At 36.5% G+C, this 19,682-nt stretch overlaps 1 protein-coding gene across 1 annotated transcript; it reads left to right on the forward strand.

The window, feature by feature from the left end:
• The first annotated feature begins 35 nt into the window (after window positions 1-35).
• Window positions 36-19,547, forward strand: DCAF17 (DDB1 and CUL4 associated factor 17). The gene is made up of 14 exons (XM_038141764.1): window positions 36-460; window positions 1,713-1,816; window positions 3,701-3,791; window positions 4,704-4,846; window positions 5,656-5,734; window positions 5,871-5,960; window positions 8,061-8,168; window positions 8,672-8,777; window positions 12,222-12,364; window positions 13,753-13,862; window positions 14,259-14,346; window positions 15,902-15,985; window positions 17,356-17,511; window positions 18,249-19,547. The coding sequence occupies exons 1-14, from the start codon at window positions 452-454 to the stop codon at window positions 18,372-18,374; spliced, it is 1,437 nt and encodes a 478-aa protein (XP_037997692.1). The 5' UTR covers window positions 36-451; the 3' UTR covers window positions 18,375-19,547.
• The last annotated feature ends 135 nt before the right edge of the window (window positions 19,548-19,682 follow it).

Consider the following 19,682-nt stretch of genomic DNA (forward strand, 5'->3'; position numbering starts at 1 on the left):
GGCCGCGGGGGAGGCGGCGCAGGGCTGTCCCCGCCTGGCGTCTGCGGAAACCGGAGCCGCGGCGGCCGGGGAAGCGCGGGGCGCGGAGCACCGTAGGAAGGCCTCGGTTTGCCTCGCTCGGGAGTGAAGGAGCAAGGGGCCGCTCGGGCCTTTTCCCGCTTCGCTTCGCCTCTCCCCGGGCAAGGGCGGGGGTTTGAGATAAACCCGGCGCGGGCCTCGGCCTGCAAGGCTGCGCGCCCTGCCGAGAGCGAGCCTGGAGCGGGGGAGAAAGGCGATCCCGCCCCGCGGGCCGAGAAAATGCCCGCAGGCGGCCGCCGGCGGGGGCAGGGCCGCCCTCCGGGCGTGCGGGGTGCACAACGTGTGCCGCCTCCTCACCCGCAGGGCCCACGGCTTCTATGCCAGAGATGCTGGTGTGGCCCACAGGAAGAACCTGGGACTCCTCAGGAGGATCATGTGTCAGGTAACAGGCTGCCTTTCGGCGCTGGCTGCAGCCCCGCGAGTTCGGGCTTGCAGCCGAGGGGGCTGAGCGTCGGTCCTCAGTTCAGGTGTTCGAGAGGCCCCCGGTCACGCTGCAGAATAAGTCTGGGGAGAAAAAAGATGCAGTTTTGAGAAAGAGAGTAATGGTTAAAATTATTTCACAAGGCTCGTACCTAGAAATGTAGAGAGGATTGTGCTGGGCAAAAACTGTGAAGGCACTTATGTATCTAATAATTGTGTTAGAAATGAGCTTTTATGGGATTTTATATCACCTATTTCCCTAAGATGGCTTCATATTTAATACTAGTCTTAAATTCTTAGTGCTTTTAGTGGCTTCATGTTGAATTTGAAAGGAGTTGGCATAATAAGGTAATTGGCAGAGATTTTCAGGTAAACATAACCCCAGTTCTCAGTGAAACTGATGTTACAGAAAAAATAGGAATTAAACCTATTACAAACTCAACTTTTTTTTTTTTTTAGTCAAATCAATTACTGTTTCCATGCAGTAGTTGATAGAAATACATCACAAAAGAATGTGGAAGTGAATTGGCAATTATATTGAAAATACATTTATTGGAAGTCAGCTGAAGGGTCTTCTTATAGGCATGCATTGATCTTCCTAGATCAATAGGCATGCAATGTTTACTGAAATCAAAATAAGTACATCGGACTTACACTTCTTTTTTCTAAGACTGAAACCTTTGTTAATGGTATAGAGCTCCTGATATCTCAGATGCATGCAAGAAACTTTAATGTGAGCAGTTTATTTCTTTAACGTTTCGGGCACTTACTGCAAATAACGGTAATTACATTTTTCTATCTGTCACACCAAACACCACCAGCAGAATGGAATTAAGTGTTCAATAAATCAAATTCATTACATATAAAAGAATTCTCTGCATATTTATACTCTGGGGAGTTTGATCCTTGATTTCAAAAGTCACTATGGAAGTTTAGTTGCCAGTTTTAATACAGGCAGGTTAATGACAAAATATTCACCCCTGCTGTCCATAATAGCTAATTTAAAAATTTTAATTTGGTCTTTAAAAATGACAAAATTTTCTTATAAAAGGTCTGTTAATTTTATTTATAAAACCAAGTAAGATTCTTTCTCATGTATTCAGCAGTAAAGTTTTAATTAATAAAAGTCATTAAGTTGCAGGAGCCAAAGAAAATATTTTCAGAACCAAAGTTTGTTACAAACAGCCATCACTGTTAAAACTGTTGTGTTTCAGGAAAGTACTAAATTCAAGAATGTTTGGACAACTCATTCTGCATCTCCTATTGCATATGAAAGAGGAAGAATTTACATGGACAATTACCAATGCTGTATTACCAGGTAATCAATTTACAGTTTTGAGGTAATGACTTACAGATTTGAGACTGGTTTTGTGTTATATTGCTAACTTTACTCATACAAATAGCTGCTGTGATTTAAATGGATTTTACTTGGGTAAATCTTTGGTTTACAATCTTTGCATTACATTCAGATGCTGTTGTATCTTAAAGTGACACCTACTTTGGTAAAAGAAAGCCTGATCTTTCAGGTGCAGTATAACCTCAGCTTTCAGAGCAGGAATGGAAGATTAACACAATTTTCTAGTCTTACACTAAAAAAACCAAATGAACACTAAAAAACCAAATGAACAGTAGTTCTTTGTAGTCTGGCAACTAGCAGTGTGCTAAAGTGTGTCACAGAATCAGCCTATGTAACAAGCTTGGTACTATGTGAATTCTGTGTAAAATAAGTAGATTATTCTTCATGTAAAAGTACAGCTTGCACTATGTGCTAATTTTTGCAAAGGTATTTTGTAGATCAATTCTCTGATCCAATATATTCTCCTGTTCCATGATCAGTTGCAGAGAAAGGTTAGGAGGCAGCACATGGTAGGGCAGAGGACAGGAAATCTGTGTGCACCAGCCCTTGTCCTTGCCTGTCCCTGCTGTGAGGGAAGTAGCATGGACTTGGAGAACTGCATTGCTGAGGAAGCTGGGGACAGAGCAGTTCTGAGATAGTGTCATATGACACATAAAATACAAACTACTCTGGCAGGGTAAACCACTAAGAGTCAATTAAGTTAATCTATCATCCGCAGCTGAGATCTGAATCTGCTTTTATTCCTGCATTGTCTCAATGTTTTCAGTACTGGGTCAACCTGTCTAACATCTTTCAGGATTTTCTTTGTCTCATCCTCTCCCAGAGGGCAAAACTGTGCGCTGTGCAAAGCTTTTATTTTGTTGCCTTTTTCTCAACCTGGAAATGAAACTCAAGATAATTTTAGTAAGGAGGTAATATAAAAGGAGATCTTTAATGAAGGCCTTCTGAGGCAGTTACGGAAAGATGTCCACAAAAGCCCACCCTTAAAGGGATGAGTACACATTTATAGGTTTTAGGAAATTAGCATAATTGATAAAAAGCCCCAGTTAGGAGGACAAGTGGTGATGTAATTCCACCTCCCAGGTCAAGCCTCTTCTCTGGAACCCCCCTTCAGCACTAGTTGTACTTTGTCTATGAGAATGTATCTCGAAGAGTTGTTCTCAGTCTTGGTTCCAAGGTAGAACCAAGGTAGCACTGGGGCCTTGTACCTCCCAGAGCTTGGAGCTCTGGAATTTGTTTTGTCTTTCTGCCTAGGGAAAGGCCATGGAAAAGTACTGGGAAAACTAACTACTAATACAGTAGGTGACAGAGTTACAAATATCTGTGTGAAGAATACAGAGAATATATAAAAGGAAAAAAGGCAAAACCCAAACGGCATCAATTTTAATTAGTAGAGGGTTTTTTTAAAATGTCTGGACATGACGCCACACCTTTGTTGTAAAAGGCAGCATTGGAAGAACCTGAGGGGAAGGTTCCAGGATGATCATTAGTTTCTGAAATATGCTTTCTTCTTAATGTATATCACTAGAGCAAGAATGTTACTATTAAGGTTGTTACTTAAAAAAAACAACCCAAAACTAAAAGTAAACCCAAAACTAAAACCAAAAAGCAACCAGATCAAAAGATTTAGAGAAGGTTAGCTTTAAAATATTACATTATGTTAACTATTGTTTATTAGGCCTTATTTTGAGAGCAATTTCAGGTATGTTTACAAAGTAAAAATAAGATGTTTAGATTTCTGACCTACCTAAGGAGAAGACAGGATTTATAAAACTGTATGAAATGACTTGTTGATAGAAAGTGATCTATCAAACAGACTAATGATTAGCAATCATTTTCCTCTAGCATTGCACAGCAGCCAAGACTAATTTATCAAAAGTCAAAGTGTGCCAAGTCTGAAAAAATAGAAGATGCTTTATTATTGGAATGCCCACTGGTAAGATTACTTTTTACTAGAATATTTTTGTACAAACTACTAAATTAATATATTTTGATGAAACATTTAGAATGGAGTGCTTTTTCTTTCCAAACTATTTTCTCAATGTTTTTAAGGAGTTCGGTCATTAACGGTTTGCAGTGTGCCTTATTTATGTTAACTGAACATTTAGAGGCATACTTCTCTGAATTTCTCAGTAGTGCATTCAAATGCTTTTATCATAAGCTTTCATGGAAGATTTTAAAACCAGTGCTTTTATTCTTATGCAACTAATTCTTAATTTCTTACAAAATAAGTTCTACTTATATTTTTATTTATTTTTAAATGGCAAGGACAGTAGCTGGGAGTTTTAGTTTTCTTCAGATCTGTTGACATTAAAAAAAACAAAAAGCAAGTACACTGGAGGCCCATTGAAGCAGCCTTGCCCAAAAACTCTTCTACTGTTTCTACCTGATAATTGCATCATTTCTCTCCTTCACTCAGTGTCCACAGAGCTTAGAAATATTAGCCCTATCCTTGAGGTACCTAAAACTAAAGCAGTATAAGTACCATTTGTAGCAGTTACTGTTGAGTTATCACTGAATGTCGTCTTTCGTAATACTTAAACAATTTTCTCTTCAAGATTTGTATCAATTAGATCAATAAGCTGTTAATTTTTGCAAGGCAAAGATTTTTAAAGGGTGCCTTTTCTAGAAAAGATAACAGTCTTGCAAAAAGTGTGGCAGCAAATTATTTTTGTCATAGGTAATTATTTGATGTGGACATGATCTTAGAGATACTGATCTGATTAGCAGGCAGCTTTCCTCCTTCAGTTTTTGAGGCATGTGTATTTACTTTCATGTTCTTCTGTGTCAAAATGTTTTGTATCCTCCTGATACAAACTTTTTTTCTAATAGCCTTTTTTTTATGTAGGGGGAAATGCTACCGAGTCCATCAGATTATAAAGCTTCCCTGATAGTCTTGACAGTGCAGAACTGGCTTCTACGTCTCTCTGCTGATAGTGGGGAAGTACTGGAAAAAGTGTATCTTGCTGGTTCCTGTTGCAAATTCTTCAGGTAATAAACAACAACTAGGCTTCATATCATTAACAGTCAGTAGTAGTATAGTGGAGAAGGAGAACTTAATATAATTAACAGTGATTAGTACTATAGAGGAGAAGGGGAATCGTGTTTTTTTAGTACTACCCTATGGCTGACAACAGGCTTGTTAATCTAGACCATTACCTGGAGTACTGTTCCTGCATGCTCTTACTTGTAGAAGAATTTCATCTACTTTAGTATTATAGTGTGAAATTTGGTATCAAGTTCTATAAAACCTAGCCTACTATTTGCTTTTCTCGGATGACTTTACAGCCTTTAGTATTGCAACGGCAACATACCAGGAGAGGACTTTAAGAGCTGAAAAACAAACCTGATCAAACATACAAACAATATGTTCGAAGTCTGAGCTGTTTTTAATTTGCAAAGGTTCTTCTCCATAGGGTAACCATATTTCTCTTTTAAAGCAGGGCAGGTACTGCTTCTGGTAAACTGCTTCTTTTTTTTGGTTTTCAGAAAATAATATTTTCTTTAGGCTGAAGGATAGGAAAGTGGTGATTATGAGAGAAGGAAAAAAATTAAGATAGTGAATATTCACACTTTCCAAATTTTTCTCACAATCCTGTATGAAAAAAGTCATTTCTAGTTCCATGGATTTCTGCATTATTGCAAATAGCAAACAACTTGAGCACCTCTTCCAAATCAAATACTAAAGTTTTCCTGGGCATAGACATTTGCTTAGTTATAGTTGATTATATTTTATGTGAAATAATACATTAATATATGGTTTTTAAGTGGTTAAGACAGGCCTTCCTTGTCACAAACAGATATCTGAGCTGGGATACTCCTCAAGAGGTAATGATTGTAAAGTCAGCTCAGAATAAGCTCCCTGCAGCAGCACGGCAGGTAAGTGTTGTAATTTTTACAGCATTGATCAAAAAAATGTACAAGCATAAAGATGGGGACATAATACTTGGTTATTATGGAAGAAGATAAAGATGTCCTACCTTTAATAACTATGTTCAGTATTGTTCCTTCCCAGGCAGGAATCCAACAGACTGTATTGTTTTATCTTGCTGTATTCCAAGTTTTGCCTCTTTCATTCATTGGAATGCTGGAAATAAACAAAAAGGTAAGTTAATTTCTCTAATAATATGCAGTCTGTAATGCAGTTGTATGACAGCTGTAGTTTAGACACTTATTTCAGAAGTCATACTTACAAGCTTTTAAAGCAATTGAAACATTAATTAGCAGCAGTGTTCTTGTGTCTGATAGGGGTGTTGGAGCAAATATTCTTAATTCTAAGGACCAGAAGAGAAGATATGAATGGATTCTCTTACTGGGTTACTCTTTGACATGGCAGCAGGACTTCAGCCTTTTCTTAGAGCAGTCATAAGAATTAGGGAACCCTAAAATGTTTGTACACTTCTTTTCACCTCCTTAACAACAGATTTGCCTCTGACCCAGTCCTAGTAATAGTCTATGAATTCTATATACAATTACAAATGTTTCAACTTTTATTATCACTGTTACTGAATGACAAAAGTAAATATATCTTGCTTTATCAGTCAAGAACAAACAACCCGAGTTCACTTTCTGACCTATAAGTAAGTGTATATACTTAGGAAGAAACTTTGAGCCAGATTGTAATTTTTACTGTTCTATTTTAAGTCAAGAAGGCTCTGGATACAACTTACACGTGAAACAGTACAAACATGAAAACTGCGTCTGTGTAGGTACTGTGTCTTTTAGGGTCCAGAGTTATAAGCTAGAGTTTTAGCTGGTGCTGGGTTGGGTTGAGGCTGTGATTGAAATTGGGCCGGGCAAGTGAAGGCAGGGGTTTAAACTTTTTCATTTGGGCCCATGAAAACTTGGGGGTACTGTGTATTGTTCTGTTCAAAATTAGTATTTAGGACTGGAAAAAACATTACCAGTATCAAAGGTTTCCTCAGTCTGGTTAGGAATGGCATGCCAGATTCATCATGGTCATAGGAGGCAAAACATGTGAAGAAGCACTTCTTCAGCTGGGTCTGTGCTGAGTACTCATCAGAGAAATGGTTAAAATTGTAATGGACAGGGCAGCATTTGGGATGTGAGAATACCCAGCAGGAGATGCCAGCAGTGAAGGCAGTGCCAGACCTGACACAGATCAGTGGAATGTAACTGTTAGATTGGAGTTGGGGTTAGTGTTACTGCCTAAGGCTGCAGAATGCACCTCATGCATCAGCTTTACTGAGATGGTATACCACAATATATTGTGAGTTCCAAGTGGCTGAGGTCTCAAGGATAGAAAGGAGACTTAGGGCTGGAAGATTATTAGAGTTTATGTCTGATAGACACTGAGACCTAAGCTAGCAAATGTATTGAGAAAGAGCCATAAAACTAAATAAAAGGCAGAGTCTCGGGTGTGAATATATCTGTCAGAACCAAACAGATCACAAAATCGCTGGCAGTGTTAAGATGTAGGTGTCTTACAGTTTCTGGGTTTCTTTAGTTTTTTGTTGTTTTTAAGCGTGTTTTAAACGGTTTAATTGCTTTTTCACATAGTCAGTCAGATTAAAGAAAAGTACATTTTCAAGCATATCTATTAAAAAAAACCCTATCAACTTCACATGTTGGTATTAATTAAATATTAAGAATTTGTTTGTGGGGTTAGCTCAGTGATGTGTTAAGCAGTGGCACAAATGAATAGTGCATAATTTTTAAAAAAGATAAGTCAAATTCTCATGTATATGTCTAATTTGGATTCAGAGAGAACCCTGTACTCTGTGACAGCTTGATAATGTAGTTTTAGTACAGCTGTATGCAGTCAGAGAGTTGTGATTAGACTAGTATTTTACACTCGGGATGAAGAAAGAACAGAAGATCTGAAATCAGGACTTTTAGATCGAGTTGCTAGTTTTGCTAACGTGGGATGCTGGATAATATTATCTATTCATGTATGATAATGACTGGGTAGCATGATATGAAGATATACTGAGAATTGATTAGAGCATGAATCTGCTTGCAGAATATGACTACTGTAGCCTCGTGTGTTACTGCAGTGCAATGGATTAAAGAAACTCAGCAGAACAGATCAGTTAGAGAAAACTTGAACCTAAACACTGATCATAGAATTTGATCAGAATAAAAAAAAGTGATTGCAAAATCAAGGACATAATGTCAGTTATTTGTGTTTTCTCTCAATTATTTCTTCTCTTATAGAATTTTTTTTTGCTTCATTTTATTCCAGATTTTTGGTAATAGTGTGACAGATGTTGCTGTTTCTAATGGAATCCTGATTGTAATGTATAGCATGGGTCTGGTCAGACTCTATAACTTCAAGGCCATTTTGGAACAGGTAATGAAATAAAGAGTTTTCATACAGTCCATTGCTATTTTTGGGTAACAAGTCATAAATATTCATATACTCTACATAAGTACATGGGGTATGTAGGTTCCTGCCTAGATCTGTTTACAGTCATTAGATAAAAATGGACACACTATCAGAAAAATTACTGGGAACAGTTACAGGTGGCAAAACATAAGAGATACAGGGTCAGACGGGCACTTCCGGGGAGTTATGTAAATGTTACACCAGATGTGCTTCTCTCTACACACCTAGTCTGTACTTATAGATGACTGTGAAGGCCAGAAACTGGTGGGCATGGGGAAGTTTGATCTCAAACAGAACTGCAGTTAGACATGTCAGTTTATATCCTTCCAATCAAAAATCAAACATTAATTCCAAAATAAGACCTCAAGCAGTATCTGACGAGATAAAGAATGCAGTAGTAATAGAGAATAAAACTAAACAGCAAGTAAATACTCATCTGTAAATCTAAATTTTCTGTATTATTTCAGTTCACAGAACAATCATTTGATTTGGGACAAGAATTCAACTGGAATGGTCAGGTGGGAATTGTAGGAAAGTATCCATTTGGTCTTCCATGTAACATTAAAATAACAGGTAATTATGGTCTTTGTATTGGCTTGACTGTGTCTTTTATGGATTGATGGTGGCTTATTCACACTAAGAAAAAATATTAAAATTACTGTGCTCATATTGTGCTGTAGCTGTGCTTCTGGATTTGCATTATAGTAAAATGTGCTTTGCTTTACTTCTGATTACAGTAATAATTATATAGGACACACCAAGAAAACTGTTAGAGCAACTAAGCTATCTGAAAAACTTTATTATCAATGCATGAAATGGAAACCCCTTTCTTTATTTCTGAGATGCAATTGCTTTTGAGAAAGAGGAAGGACTAGGATATCTGTTAGTAGCACCCAGAAACAGAATATGGTATGTAAGCAAAAGATGTAAGAACATTAACTCGAAGATGAAATTCAAAGAGACCGAATACAATTTGTCTGACTTGCATTTTGATATTCTAAGTTGTCAGAAATGTGCCGATTTCAGTAAAATGAATTCCTGAGAACAAATTAATAAAAACCATTCTAATGCCTCAAATCATTAACTTATAAACGTTCTGCATTATGGAAAGACTTCTTTCTCTAAAAGCAATCAGTGGCTTCTGTTGGTGCACTTGAGATTAGAATTTGATGCTAAGAATCTTAAAGAATGACCAAAGCCTGAGACTTCTTTTGAAATTTCTTTTCTTACTTTAAAAATATATTTTCACAAGCCTACACTTGAGGCATCTAAAAAAAATTTAAAAGGTTGGTTTCACAAGCATCAAAGAATGCATGCACTTATTTATTTAATTTTGAATGTTTCTCTATTAAATTTTTTTAGGTGGTTGTCCACATAAAAATGTCTTTATTTTTTCAAGAGTGTCAGATAATAAGGGACAAATCATTCCAGATTTATAAAAAAATGAGGGACAAAGATAAAAGATAAAGTAGAGACAAAGATAAAAGATAAAGTACAGACTTATATAGTGAGGTTATAATGCAATGTTTTATCAGAACAAAGCAATAGGCTGCTATATTTGATGTCTCTGTTTTGGCAAAGGGAAATCTTCCCCCATTTTTTGCCTCCATCTCAATCTGTGAAACCACCATTTAATATTAGGGACCTGTGGAAAACTGCTGTGGGAACTTTAATAGGAAGATTTGATCTCATGGCTTATAGATCATTATAGTTTTTAGTTTTGAGATTTAAAACCAGTGTACTGGAGAAAACCTTTTTGATCTTTAATCATATTCAGGAGGAATTTGTGGTTAGGAAGTTTTGAACCCATGACGTACGTTTTCATGCTTGCTTTTTGCAAATAGTTGCATTCCTGTGGTTTTTGAGTTGTTTTCTTTCAAGAAGGAGATGGGCAAATGCTTCAGTGAGCAAGATCCTAGCAGTTTCAGAGTGCAGACTTGTATTCACTATAATTTAACTGTGTGTAGTCTTCTTTCTCACTTAAGTCCTAGCCTCCCTACAGACATTGCCTGAAGGGATGGGCATTGTTACAGTACTGTTTTTATGGTGTGAGGTACCCAAAGTGTATAGGGATCAAAACTTACAGGCTAAGATGTACTATGCTAGAGCTCTTAACTGCTGGTGAAGAATTGATTTTGGTCACAGTGTGTGATTTTCTGAACGGCCCAGAACTTTAAAACTGTAGTTTGATTTATTGTTAGCTGATACAGTCATTTCAGAACACAACACCCCCCCACCCCCATCCGGCAAGGAGAAGGATACTTTGTAGAAACCTTTTCTTGTTGTTATTTCTTTGGTTTTATTTGCAAGTAGAACACTTGTTAGTGCTGCCAGGAACAGCTTTGTTTAGATAAGTTTGCAGAGCTTAAAGTGAACAAAGAAGCTCAACCAGAGATTGAAAACTGGCAAGACTTGGGAAAGGACTTGCAAACAATAAAGCAGGAGGTGTTTAGCAACAAGAGCAAGTGACATACAAGTGGGAATGATAGAGTTGAGGCAGCAGAATCACATTATCACAGTGGTTTAAGTGGAAACCATAATAGGAAAGGCAAATTTTATAAGCAGCCTCTACTACTCACTATTGATATACTCTTGAGATACATTTAATTGTATAATTTAGTCCATCTACCAGAATTTTTGAGGAACCTTGATATATAAGCTTTATTTAAGAAGTTGTTTGGGTAAAATGTCACAAAGTTTCTTAACTCATTTTTCATTTTCTGACGGATTTTAGTATCAGTAGGTCCTTTGCTTATGCTTCCATCTTCAACATTCTCTACATTTCCAGCAGATGCATGAGTTTTTTATAACATATAGTTTATCTCTTGCACAGAATCCCCCATTTCTTATGTGTCACTCCAAAAAGCAAATGGGACGCAGCCACTTTCCAGCTTAGGAAAGACTTCATTTCCATTGGCAGTGAACTAATTCCATTCAATCTAAATGGCTAAATTGATGGAAACATGAACAAAGGAAGAGGAGAGAAGCACTCCATAAACATAATATGTGATGTCATGTCACAGCACCATTGGCATTAGGATTATTATCTAGACAAAGCAAGAAAAGAACAAGTCAAAATTTGGATAAAACCTTTGGGACTCAAAGTCCATATAAGAACCTTGTTCTCCTTGCACCAATTCAGTTTGGGTTTTTATATTCTGCCAGTTTAAATTCCCCTCGTAATTGCAGATTTTCTCCATGTTTTGTCAGTTCTTTCCCCAGCTTTTCTCTACTCTTGGAAAGACCTGATCTTCAGTCTAAAATTGATTCAGTTATAGCAGCTGTAGAAATCGCTTTAATTTAGCTAGTTGGGAGAAGTTGTAAAGTTCATTTCATTAAAAATGCCTCTCATTTAGTAAAAAGAAGAGTTGTACTAATGGCCTAGTATAGATTATCTCAAGTGAACTGAAAGGAAAACTAGATACCTTTTGCCATTAATTGCAAAAAATTCTGTATTTTGATTGATTTTTATGGACTCAGCTACAGATTGCTTCCATTGTGGCCCACGCTATTTTGTTGTATTACACAAAAGGAGAAAGCAGAATCTGAATATTCTATCTTCCTGCATTTAATTCTGTTATTTGAGGTTGCTGCTTGCTGTTTCCAGTTATTTATCACTGGTTTTCTCAAGAGAATAGTGGCCATCTTGATATGGTCTTTGATCTGTTCATGTGTGCATCCTTTCTCAATCAGATGAGCTGGAATAATTTTAATTATTTGCTGTGTCTTTGCTTGTAAGTCAAAGGTACTAGAAGAGTATTCAGCATCAGGATCTGAGAAGGCAGTAACCCTCCTTCTGAAGGGAGGGAGGGAAGAAGAGGGAACTGCAGATGTGCGCCTGGATGCTGGGTGAGGTAGCATAGCTAGCACTGGAAAAGAGTTAATAGCCAATGTGTTTCCACCAATCCTCAAAAGTTCTGAAGAATTAGTAGCTTTATTGGAATTTAGAATTGTAAGCATCAATTGAATGATGACTGTTCTGCTACTAATGGTGTTAACATTACCGAATATTTGCAGATACCCCACCTTTGCTATTTGAAGCATCTTCTCTGGAGAATGCATTTCAAATTGGAGGTTACCCTTGGCATTATATCATCACACCAAACAAGAAAAAACATAAAGGAGTCTTCCATATTTGTTCTCTGAAAGACAATGCTTTGGTAATACATTCAGAAAGCAGCTTCTCTGAAATTAATGTGTATTATGTCTGTCTTCATCTCTTATTCTGAGTAGGTTACAATACCTTTGTTTACCAGTGTAGTGCTTTCACAGGCTCACTCCAGTATTAAATTAGTTATCCCATGGAGTCATGTGTAAAATACGTTCTTCTGAATCAGTACTGCTTCTCATATTTCTTCATTCCAGTACAGTAGTAGTGCAGTCAGAGCTACACAGCACTGTATTCATGACTTAAAAGTCTCATTACCTGTTTCCTTGCATGGTAACGTCCTAATGCACTTCTGACTAGTCAGCCTACTAAATGCTGACTAGTGAATTATTTTAAATTTTATGGTATTGCAGAATAAATGTCCTTAATGTTTGTAGTTTATCTTTGACTTGTACCTTCTTTCTCTCCCTAAAAAATATTTGATTGCTCAGTTTAATCCCCTTCTGTCCCTATAAGGGTTTTATTAGTTAGTTTAATCTGTTCCTAATTATTTTTGTTTATGTACTATTCATCATATGAATACTATTTTTTGTGAGCTCTCCATCTCAGCTTTTATTTTGAATGTGGAATTGACCTGAAGATCATTCTGTATTTCAAGCAACTTCTGGGCCTGTTAAGAGTTTCTTGGCTAAATAAGTCTCATCTGTAAATGTCCTTATCTCTTTTGCTTGCCTGATCAATTATTTTCCCTCCTTATTTTCAAAACTGATGTTCCACAATTGTAGCTGAAGATCAATTTTGATTCAAATGGACTTGCAGAATCCTTTCTCATCTGGTTTTTTTTCTATGTGGGTTCATGTATTTGGCAATTTGAATAATCTATGTCAGCTAAATTTAATAACAGAAAGCCACTGCCAAAATCCCGAGATTTTGACTGGCTTGCATCTGATTGCTGAAATCGCAAGGTATTCCAGGCTTACATGCTCCACAAATAATTTGCATGAAAAGTGGCTAAGCCTGAGGTTTGAAGCTCAAGTCAAACTCTGTGCTAATGTTTGTCACGTGTCTTGCCACATGCCATGTCTTGGATACTCAAATAGCTGGAATTGTTGAAGTGTTTGCACAGTGTAGGTTAAGTCTTCATTCTGCTTAGTTTCAGGAGAGATGGGACAATACATAGCTAAGGTACAAGGTTATTGCTTATTGCATATGAAAAATCTCAAAACTACTTCACTGAATATCTTGAGAATTGGAACTGAGTTTTTTTTATTATTATTGTTGTTGGTTTTATTGTTCCACTGGCCTCCTTTCTGGTCATGTTTAGGAGCAATACTTCTAAACCTCCAGAGGTATATAGTGAGGAGCTCAGTATTTCCTCTTTGATTAGATCTGTGAGACTTTCAAAATACTAATATTCTAAGCTTTCCTTTTCTTCTTCAGGCAAAAAATGGCATACAGGATATGAAATGCTGTTCACTTGAACCTGACTGGATATATTTCCATCCAGATATGTCAGGTAGAATAATCCACGTGGGACCAAATTTGATAAAGTATGAGCCTTTTTTACTCAAATCTTTTATTTATTAGAGAAGTTGCATAACTGCATAAATTTAGTAGTCAGACGATTTGCAGGCCCAAACACTCATCAGACTGTAGAAAATATAAAATCTATTAATTTGTTAGAATCAAACATTCTTCTAGAAACATCTGCAGATTTCTGTGTGATGAATGTGAGCACTAGAGGCCACAGTTTAGATTTTGGTATGAAAAATACTCAAGGACCACTGTATCAAAATTCCACCGATAAACATAAATTACAAAAATAACTAATTTCCATTTTATTTATTTACAGTGTTTTAATGTACTAGATTTAAAAAATATATAGAAATGTTGTAGTAAGCAGATTAGAATGCATTACTCACTTTGTAATTTGTTTTTTTTTGTAGAGTCTTAAAGCTTAAGGAAGTTAAAAATCATGCAGATCAGATGGAGATTGCAGAAGATTTTACGATTGTAGCCAACAGAGAAAACTGTGTGAGTTTAGTGTCTGAGATCACAATGTGTGATTTTGAGCTATAAACTGGGCGTTTGCATATTTGAGGAATCACTGTGTTTTATGGGCTTTCTCCAAGGTTTATTGAAAGACATGCTCTGTCTTCATTGGACTTCAAACAGTATGAAAAGAATTTTGAAATCAGTAACACTTTCAGGATAGATTTCTGAAACCTTCAGTCTGTTCTTTAGTTTTCAGTGTTCTTTAAGGTGTGCAGTGTAACCATATATCATGGATATAAAACATACTTAAAAGATGGTGACAGATTTCCTTCAAATGAAGGTGCCACCAATTGATAATTGTGATAATTGTGTGCATCTCTGGTGCTCAGGTAAGTTGATCATACAAATGCTAGGAATGTTTCAAGTCTCTCATAACTTAGGGGTAAGTCTTCATAAGACAACAAAAACGCTACATGGCTTCCAAAAGTCCATTCCTTTTCCTGGCCTTGCACACCTGTCATTCTCCTGTGCCAAGTTTGGCCTTCATCTAACACTTGGTGAGCCAAATCAGTGCTCTAAAATAACAGATTAACCTGGCAGAAAAGGTGAGTACTTTCTGCTTCTTGTTTTGCTGAACTGGAGCAGAACAGGACTGAGTCATCAGTGGATCAGAAGAGTGCAGAAAAGTAGACCCAAGTGTGAGAGGATGATTTAAAACTAGTGGTAGAACTGAGCTCTTTAATCACCTCAGTTGTTTCTTGAAGTCTTTTGTGATATAGAATCACAAAGACAATCTAATGTCAAAAAGGTTAAAGAGCGCACATGAAAAAAATTCTAGGTAGTGCCTGGAACTGTCATTTTGATTCAGCAGACAAAACTTGCTTTTTTACCTAAAAGCAAGTTTTTGTAGTCTGAATACTGTATAATGTGCAAATCTGTGATGCTAATTTTTAATGTGGGAAGAAAGGTTTGTGTATTAAAAATCTTCACAAACTCAAGAACAAAACTTGTATTGAATTCAAAAACTAAACGCCGGGTCATCTAATAACTTGCCATACTGCTTTTTGAGAGTTGTGAAGGTAACTTCTGTTACAGTAAGAAGAAAGAAATATGAGTTCTAATCCTTCCTATGTTGTGCTTATTCCTTTTGACTTCTATTAAGACACTGATAACCTATTTTTTAGTATTTCTGGTGTTAATGAAGCCCAGTGGAGGCAGCCATGGTGGTTTAAGATGCTACTTCTCCCATCTTCTGGAAGTAAAAGTTTAGGAAAAAAATTGGTGGCGATTTAGCAGTCTTAACTCTTATTCTAGCATCTTGGTTCTAGTCACTTCTGTTCAAAAAATTATGGTAGCTGAGAACCTTTGCCATCTCTGTGGGACACCTCTGAATATGAGTAAACAGTGCAATAATATCTCAGGTAAAGTCACCAAGTTCATGAACTCATAAAGAAAACAGCAGCACCAGGGCTGTGTGTAGCTAATGAGTAAAACAAGGTCAGAAAGCAAAATATATGGAACAGATACATTGTCAAATCGATAGAAACTACATTGCTCCGAAGTCTAGAGACACTTTTTTTATGTTTCTCCAAAGGTGAACAACAATGTTACTGTAACAGCTTCTGGTCGAGTGGTGAAAAAGCGTTTTGCCTTGCTGGATGATGACCCAGAACAAGAGGTAACTGAAGTGAGAGCACTTCATGGATTGTTTTAGTGTTTAGCTAGCCAGAAGCCCTTCTTGTTTCAGGGGCAGTGGGTGTAACCATTAGCTGTGTATATCCTTGAATTCTTTATTCCTCTTCTCTTTGTCTTCTTCCAATTGCTTCACATACTGTTTATCATCTTTTCTCCTTGGTCAACATTTGAGCTTTGTATTTTTTCTTTCTTTCAAGAACTGATGCCCCACAATATCATAATTCCATGTGACTTCAATGGCACAGAAAAGATACGTTAATGTGACAAACCATTACTCTTTTATCTATTTAAATATCTACTTTGAACATTTCTTATAAAGCATTTTATGAAATGAAAGAAACTTTTTCTTTTCCTCTGCTTCAGGATCCTCTTTTCTTTTTTATAATATCTCTCAACTTTATTTTTCCCTCCCAGTAACTTTGATTGCATTGTAGGATAAGGTATTTAGCACTTTTCCTGTAAGTAACTGCTTCTTGAGATTGAAAACACCACTTGAGTCTTAAAAGGTTATGAAAAATATTTCTAGCTCTCTATCTAGAGCTGGATCTGTAATTGACATAAGCACAACAGGTAAAATCCATCAGTTTCTGGCAGTCACTCCTATTTATTCTGAGGAAATAGATTTTACTATGGTAAAAATACAGCACAGTCCAGTATAACCCTTAAGGGTCTGCAGTTTATTTCTATGCACTTTTTCTTTTAACCATAATAAAAGTAATTGCACACTATTTTTTTTCCTGTTGCTACACTATACTTGTGATTCCAGTAAATGTTTTTACATTATGGAAGAAAAGGACTGGCTTGAATTTAGAGTATGTCACAGCGAGATAAAGCAATTAAGGTCATTCACAGTCTTCAAATTTTGGTGTCAGTTCTTCACTGACCTATAATCTGTGCAGCAAAAGAGAGATCTGAACAGAACACACAGATATACATGGAATTACTCTAATGTACCCATTCCCTCAAAACCAATGATGGTTTAAAGCTACACTGTCTATTAACATCTCTGCTTCAAGAGCCTAAATACACTTCTTTGGCCATTTTAGAAGTACTTCTTTTATATTTCTTATATGCTACATATAAAATACATGTACTTGCACATTAGGATTTTTCAGAACATCACTTCCTTTTCTCCTATTTAAGGAATTTTGCTGAAATACCCTGACAACTCATGTTGGGAAAAATGCCTGTTGGGTATTGGGCTCCCAAAGTTTTCTTTCGGATGAGAAGACTTAAGAACTAGAATTTGCCCAATACTACTTTCACATGAAGAAAAAATAGCTATGCAATTTAGGTAGAGGGGAATGTGAATTTGTTTTTGATTTGTAAACTTGAGGTTTTGTTTTTCCTAAGACATTCAAAATTGTGGACTATGAAGATGAATTGGATTTATTATCCACTGTGGCAGTTACTCAGATAGGAGCTGATGGAAGAGCTCACCTTGACTTCCATTGCAATGAACATGGGATTCTACTCAAGAGTATTCCATTAAAGGAGTCCTGGGATGTGGTGAGGAAAATTCTTGTGTTTTCTTCCCACTGTCTCTTCCCATACTCATTCACATACCACTTCTGTTTATATTTCAAGCAGGTATATAAGTAGTAAAGGGATGAGATTTGCATAAAATAACAATTACAACTGTAAAATTTTAAGTACTCTATCAGTTAATTTACCTAAAAATCTCCATTATTTGAAATAGTGATTTTTTTTGTTGGTTTTTTTTTGGTTGGGGTAAGGGTTGTCTTTAAAGTATTTCTGAAGTATTTATCAACTTAAATACTCTGTGGCTAGTTACATCAGACTAACTTTTCAACTTGTAAAGAGTCTCCCTAGTTTAACTTGAAGTACTCATGCATAAAATGAAGCATAGATCTCACTGTATATATATTTGGGAAGATGGAATGGGCTGTTCATACAGTCCAAGTTTAGGTGGGCATCCAACTTAGATGGTCTGAAATTTTCAGCACTGTTACACATCTTTTATCATTGCCTGCATAGGCAACTTGTGATCTTAAATCAGATGCTCAGAACTTAGATTCCTAAAATAGGGGTGTGAGAAACCTCTCAAAGTTATAAAATTCTGTCCTTTATCTGGAAGAGTAATCTCTGTGGATCCACATAAAATTTCTGCCTGATCATGGAGTTCACCACTGTTAAATATTTTTTTTCCTTGTGGAAAATGATACAGATATAAGCAAGTTGTGGAAATAGAGACTGCAATCTGAACTTTTTTTTTCTCATTTCAGACTTACAGTCATGAAGTTTACTTTGACAAAGACCTCGTATTACATATAGAACAGAAGCCTAATAGGAGATTCAGTTGTTATGTTTACCAAATGGTATGTGATACTGCAAGAGATGATGATCCTTAATGCTATACAAAAAACCAGAAAGTGTTTAGTAAAAAAAGGAGAGAGAACTTTTGTATATATTTAAGCCATAAACACCAGCTACAGAGAATTTTGGATGCTATTTAAGGATACTACAAGAGATGATGGTTCTTAATGCTATAAGATAACCCAGAAAGCATTTTGTAAAAAAAGGAGGGATAACTTTTGTATATATTTAAGCCATAAACACCAGCTACAGAGAATTTTGGATGCTATTTAAGGACTCCGTACATAGTAGTCAACTACTGGTCTTCTGGCTGAATTTAATCTTAACATTTTGTACTACTAGATAAGGTCTTGTTTCTTTTTTTCTTTGTGACACTGTACACTTGCCTGTAGTTTATCATTGCTTTTCATGTATTCACCAGCTCATCATTAATGCTAGATGCAGCATTTATTGCTTCTCTTCAGCAATAGGATTGAAATACTGGATATCAAGGAGAAAGATGTGTACTTAACTATTCTCTGCCATCTGCTATGATCTGTCTTACATAGTTTTACCTATGCAAGTCTGATGATGCCTTAAGAGGCTACCTAAAACAGAGGCTAGACAGTGTTAAAGGAATAAAGTAGGTATTTATAAAAAGACCTTCAAAGGATACACCTTGGGCAGTACAAGAGCCTGGCCGTGGCTCTACCCAAGATGGATGACAGGTCACATGTTTTCACACTTATTCTAAGTTTTCGTCCATTTACATACTGGGGTTAATTGTCCAATTACAGCTTCGGGTTGTGAAGTCCCATCCTCCCAGACTGCTCTCCTCAGTTCACTGTTGTTTATACTTTTTAAGCCCAAAGCTGCAACGGTGTCCTTGGTTCTTGGGCTGGGAAAGGATTGTTTTGTCTGACTCAACTGTGAAGAGAACTTGCTAACACCTTATATGAAGTTCGGAGTTATATAATAATGCAGTACAGAATCTGGAAAATATGAAAGCTAAAACTTAAGGCATCTCTAATACAAACTGTTAATTAATCAAAGTATGTAAAACTATCTAGGATAAATTTTGTATGTAGTATGAAAATTGTAGTGTTACCATTAAACCACTTAGACAAAATCCTTCTCTTGGTTTTGTGTGAGAAATAAAATCGCTCAGGTTTTCTGGTTGTGTATGTTTTGGTTTAAAGAGAAATATTAATAAATTATGTATTTTACTGTATTTTAAATACATTTTTATATGTTTTTTACATATATATGTATATCCAAGCAATTCTCTGCCTGACTCTGTTAAGGTTCAGGAGTTGTTCAGTCTGAGCCAAAGCTCCCAACTGTTCACCCTTAGCACTGTGTGC

Source organism: Motacilla alba, chromosome 7 (assembly GCF_015832195.1).
Source record: "Motacilla alba alba isolate MOTALB_02 chromosome 7, Motacilla_alba_V1.0_pri, whole genome shotgun sequence".
Lineage (NCBI taxonomy): Eukaryota > Metazoa > Chordata > Aves > Passeriformes > Motacillidae > Motacilla > Motacilla alba.